At 43.6% G+C, this 6000-nt stretch overlaps 1 protein-coding gene across 1 annotated transcript in view; it reads left to right on the top strand.

The window, feature by feature from the left end:
• LOC110162704 (E3 ubiquitin-protein ligase RNF31-like) overlaps positions 1–6000 on the top strand; it is a 38862-nt gene that overhangs the window by 11917 nt on the left and 20945 nt on the right. The window contains 4 exon segments of the mRNA XM_055150775.1: positions 140–291; positions 1074–1222; positions 2409–2669; positions 4035–4346. Of these exon segments, the coding sequence (XP_055006750.1) occupies positions 140–291; positions 1074–1222; positions 2409–2669; positions 4035–4346 (874 nt within the window).

Raw genomic sequence — 6000 nt, 5'->3', positions numbered from 1 at the left:
TGAGAAGTGAGTCTTAATGTCGTCTTCTGTTGCACTGAACATGAATTGGTTCATAGTTAAACAGTTCATTATTATGTGTGTGAATTATTCTGTGTGTGTGTATTGTGTGTACATATGACTGTGTGTCGTGTCTCGTCAGAGCGTCCCTCTCGTCGTGGGAGTGCGGTCACTGTACCACAGTGAATGAGGTCAGGGCCGTTCTGTGCTCCACCTGTGACCGGCCCCGCCTCTCCACAGGCCCCGCCCCCAACCCGGAGCCCTCACCCACCACACCCCAGTCTCCCAACGCAGGTCTGGAAACTCTCACTTTAAAGAAGCTCTATGGAAGGCTCGGATTTAAATTTCATTAACTTGAGTTTATAGTTGTAGTAACTTTTTTAATACTGTAAGAACTCGTGAACAAACTGAGAAAAACGGATAACGACCGTTTCCCGTTTACGTGACTTAAACCACAATGCCGGACTTTTGCGCCGCATACGGACTGAACCAGGTCCGGGACCAGACTAGAGCCAGGCCTGGACTGAGGCCGGGGCCGAGATGGGACTGAGACCGGGACCGAGACCGGGACCGAGACCAGGATTGAGACCAGGATTGAGACCGGGAACAGGACCAGGACTGAGACTGGAACTGAGACCGGGACAGAGGCTGGGACCAGACCAGGACCAGACCGTGATTGAGACTGGGACTGAGACCGGGACCAGACCAGGACGGAAAATGGTTTAGTCCTGGTTTACTCCTGTTTTAGTCCTGGTTCAGTCCTGCTTCAGTCCTGGTTCAGTTCAGTCCTGATTCAGTTCGGCATCGCAGTTTAAATCACGTAAACAGGAAACGTCCGTTATCCGTTTTTTCCATTTTTCATTTAAACACGAAATCGAAAACTGAAAAAATGAATCATTATTTGTTTGTTTTTTTGGTTTTTGGAAACAAATAATGAAGTTTTCTTATTTTTGGTTTTATTTTGAAAAACAAAAGACACACAGATTGCATTAGAACAGCTTTAATGTCTCGTGTCACAGTTAACAGCATAATCACATGTGAAGTGAGTTTAACGTTCTCCCTCTGTTGTCTCGTAGCGTGGCAGTGTAAGAGCTGCACGATGGTGAACCAGGGCAGCAGCGTGCTCTGTGAGGTGTGTGAGCGCCCCCGTCTGGCCACGCGACCTCCTGCAGCTCCGGTCAAAGCCCCCACCAGCCCCGAGTCTCTGGCCCTGCCCGTTTCCAAGGTCTGAGTCTGAACTGTTCACAAGTACGAATGAATGTCGAGATCAGTGGTCCTCAAAGTTTTGCCACGAGGAAAATATTTGGCCTTCCAAGTCCCACCAGATATACACCTGGACTAAAACAGGATGATATCAGGTCTAAATTAAGATTGAAACTAGTGTAAAATTTGACAAATAAAACACCAAAGTTCTTGTAGAGGTTTACAAAAAGTGAAAATAATGCATAGCACACTCAGATGGCCGATGTCTAAAAGCTTTATTTATTTATTTATTTATTTTATTTATTAATTGCTCATACTATTATTTTGTTGGCATCAATTTAAAGAGAAAAACAAAACAAAAAAATCTGAATATTAACATAAATACATATTTCTATGATTATTTGCTTCATCTTTACTGCATGAACAAAAGGAACAGGAAGAAAATAAATCTTATAAACCCTGCTCCTTTTACAGATCCAAAAAATGTAACATTTCTCACATCGTCCATCGTTATTTTATCTTTGTACAGTTTCTTAAATTTAGAAAAACTAGTGCATCTTTTTAAATCATGATTTAACAAGTTTCATGTCTTGACTCCGTACGCAGAAACACATTTTTGTTTTAATGTCGTCCTTGAGAATACAGTTTGGAAAAAATCTTGTCTTCTATAGTCATATTTTTTATTTTTAAATAATGTTTACTTTACTATACTGTGGTCCGAAGCAAGAAAAATGATCCAATGGAGGCTTTTTTTTTGCCATAACTTTGCTCAAAAAAACAAAAAAAACCCTTTTGAACATCGGCCATGTGTGCTGTGCATTTTTTCACTTTTGTAAAATTGGACAAAACCATGATTAAACTAAAAAAGGATTAACAAAAATGAAAATACATCATTGTTAAATTTCACATGTACTACAACTGCAGAGGACCCCTAGTAACACCAGAAGAAGTCCTGGTACCACAGTTTTATATGGTCTTTTTAAAGCGGAATACATTTTTATTCAGAATTAAATTATTTTTATTCGGAATTGTAAACGTGGCAACTGAGGAACATCACAGACGAACATGAGGAATAACTTTGGACCATTGCAGACCGTTTAAAATGAACTATTTTTATGTTTTTAAGACAGTAAAAATCAGGTTCAGCTTTAAGGACAGATGATTCTTTTGTATTAAATAAATGTTGTGTTTTGTTGTTGTTTTTACAGTGGACCTGCCAGTTCTGCACCTTCGTCAACACCAAACCCACCCCCATCTGTGAAATGTGCAGCCTCTCGTGTAAAGACGCGGGGGGTTCTGTTTCTCTGCCCGCCGCTCTGCAAACCGCCCCGGCTCAAGCCCCGGCTCCAGCTCAGGAGGGTAAAGCTCCTCCTCCCATCGCCCCAAAACCAGCGCTCGGCCCGGGCACGGACAACCAGAGACAGAAGGCCCTGCTGCAGGACGGACTCAACCTCATCAACCACATCAGGGTCAGTGCAGATTAGGGACTGGAGTTATCGGTGGGAGGAATCGATTAGGGATGCACTGAATATTTGACATCCGAATATATACGGCCAAATATTGCAAAAAAAAGCCACATTCGGTTTTCTGTGGGGTGGGGGGTTAAGTCAGGCCAAATAGTGGCGCATGACACAATGATGTGGTGATCTGGCGCCTTCTTCAGAATGTTGGCTGTGTGGAAATATAAGAGTGCACTAGAATCATGCTGTGTTCAAGCTCGATTGCTGTGGGTTCAATGTTTTGCTCTCACACCTGCACAAACCGAACCGAAGCCACGGCCGATGACGTCATCACACGACGCTGTTTGTTTACATGAGGCAGCAGAGCGAGCGCTTTAGAGGAGGAAATAAGTCCAGCGGCAGAAATGTCTATTAAACAGTGAGACAGATATGAGTCCTCTTACGATACGTGCTCCTCCGTGAGTTTATGGAGATAAAAACAGCGCGGAGCAGTGATGACAGACGCAGACGAGAGGCAGATAAACCTCTGTCTGTCACAGTCCTGTCACGGATTCGCTGTATGTTTCGGAGTGGAGATTATTCATTGTTTTCTTCATATGAGTAACATCAGCACACACACACGCACAGACACACTCAGGGCTTGTATAGTGGTCGTGTGTGTGCCCATACATGAGCTCCGTGCTGTGCTTTGGCCCACCTCCTCCAACCGGGCCAAAGTCACGACATGCCAGTGGTTACCAGGACACACTTATTGATATTTAAAAAAGGTTTCAAAAGAAGCGCTTGCTGGACCTTCAGAGGATAATACACAGTAGAGTGGGCTGAGGTAGAGCAGCCTCACACTCACCTTGTCTTCTTCCTCCTTCTCCGACACTCTTCACTTCTCCTCCTCAGCCGACAGACGTAAAGTGTGATGAGACAATTCTCCAGCTGCTGCTCAATTTTCACCAGAACCACTGCGGAAAAAGTTTGGATCATGTTTGTGTCCGTGGAGTAACGACAAACCGAGACGACAGAAAAGCCGGGAGCAGCTGAAGTGTGTGTTTTCTTCCCAAAGACATAACGACCCTTTCCCACCCCCGACGCTGAGCCCAATTGAATAAAGACGATTTAATGAGTTTTCCGTGTAAACCTCAGTTCAGAATTATTATTTCCATGTAAACTCGAAGAAGAATATTTTAATTCCGAACTATTTAATTCAGAACAATTGATTCTGAATTTAAAAACATGAGTGAAATGCCATACTGGCCACGTTTACATGAAGTCTCACCTGTAGTTTGATAGAACACTAGAGAATATTACAACAGGAAAGTTCCGTAGTGCGTCTTTAGATTGTCCGTACATATTAAACGTATTTGTGATGATCTTTTGCAGGAGGGGGAGAAGCGCGGCGTGAGTCCAGAGGAGATCTACGCCGCTCTGAAGCTGTGCGGCGGGAGCAACGTAAACCCCTGTGATTGGCTGAACTCGGAGCTGCCCCACCTCCTGGACGAGATCTGCGCCATGGCGGCCTCCGTCCAGCTCACCTCCGCGAAGGATCATGGGATACCCGGAACCGCGGGGGACGGGGAGGCGGCGGCGTCGGCGGTGAAACTGTCCCGAGCGGAGGCCAAACACGCGTGGCTGTCCACAGGGGGCGACACTGAGGCGGCCGTGAGGCAACTGCTGCAGGATCGACAGAACAAGGTCAGAATCTCACTGTGGAGACAGAAATACTGAACTGGACACAGGTTTAGGTTCATTCTGCATCTTCAGATATTCACAGGCTCTACGCTTAAAGCTGCACTGTGGAACTTTTTGGTGGGGATCTGTCACCTGATTGTTTCTATGGAGATGTCTCAGTGTGAAATTAAACAGCTCTACTTTATATTTATTCAATTACAGGTGGTTTTATAGAAAATACCTAGAAAAACAGACATTCTGACTGTGAGCGGAGTCGCCTCTCCACAGATCTCACCTGTAACTTGGTGTGGTTTGTCTCCATGGAGATAGAAAGGTTTAATTTAAATTAGGAGTGGGACATTAACACGTTAATTGCGATTAATTAATTACAAGGAAAATTATGCATCAAAAATATTAATGTATTTTATGGCAGTTTGTCAAACAACACGAAACGTTTGTCAGTGCAGTGACAGGGCAGGACAATTATACTGACGCACACAGTTCTGACAACAACAGTGGAGCAGGAAAGACTCTGGGTTTGCTGGATGGAAAATGTCTATTTAAAAAACGACCCGATGGAAGTATTAACAAAGGCGTCGTTTATTACAAACCGTGCCTCAACCCGAGCCAGATTATCGCCACCTAGTGCCTCCACTGAATTTCATTTTTTTTCCAGAGACTAGGTCAGGAATCAGAATACACTAGACGGTTCACAAGAATCCCAGAAATTATAGACCGAGCACCGGCCAATCAACTGTGAGCTGTGAAGCCATGACGTCAAACTCGTGTTGTCTGTCTGTGTCCCTTTTGTGGAACAGCACAACAGTAAACAAAGCGTCGAGATGGATGTAGACGAAGACAGACGTTCTGTGTTGGCAACGATTCCCCAGATCCCCGAGGATTTAAAGTCAGAACAAAGAGAATGTTTGGTGAATTTTATCAAGGGGAAAGACGTTATTTTCCTTCTTCCTACGGGATTCGGTGCATTACATACGTCACGACCAAACAGCAGCGACTGGTTAAATTAAAAAAAGTACCTGCCTACCGTCGAGTGAACGAATCCTAATGAAACTGACTGATGAATCCGGTTTCCTCAACCCTACGAGACCATTTAAATACAAAACTTGTGACAGTGAGAACAGAACCTGCTGGAGCTGTTGGCGGGAGCAGTTTTCCTCAAAGTACAAACACAAGGTGTCAGCTGATTACATGAGTACATGAGTAAGGCAAATATTGTTATGCGATTAATGGAGATTAATTAATTACAAAGCCTGTTCATTCGATTATAATTTTTTTATCAAGTCCTACGTCTAATTTAAAACAATGACATCTCCATGGAGGAAAGCATCCACCAGAAAAGTTACACAGTGCACCTTTAATGATTCCTTCCTGATTTGAAAGATTTGGCAGAGAAAAGATCCTCCATCGCCAAAGAAGTATTTACGCTCACCAAAATATCAAAAGTATGTATTTTTGATTTTGGAGAGGTCCCTCACGAAATAACACAAATCATGACTTTGCTTGAAACATCTGAGTCAATTCCCTGTTGATGTTGAGCCCCACGATTCACCCGAGATTCAGCATCTAACGAGTAATAATTAGTAAGTAAGATTTTCTGAAAACTCAAGAAAAAATACAACTCTGGTAATCTGGTGACTGTAATTTTATGTGTGAAAGA

This window comes from Boleophthalmus pectinirostris, unplaced genomic scaffold (genome assembly GCF_026225935.1).
Source record: "Boleophthalmus pectinirostris isolate CB_2022bp ecotype Guang Dong unplaced genomic scaffold, ASM2622593v1 HiC_scaffold_15, whole genome shotgun sequence".
Taxonomy (NCBI): domain Eukaryota; kingdom Metazoa; phylum Chordata; class Actinopteri; order Gobiiformes; family Gobiidae; genus Boleophthalmus; species Boleophthalmus pectinirostris.
Note: the sequence above shows the minus strand (reverse complement) of the source record. Positions and strands in the feature narration are given on the sequence as shown.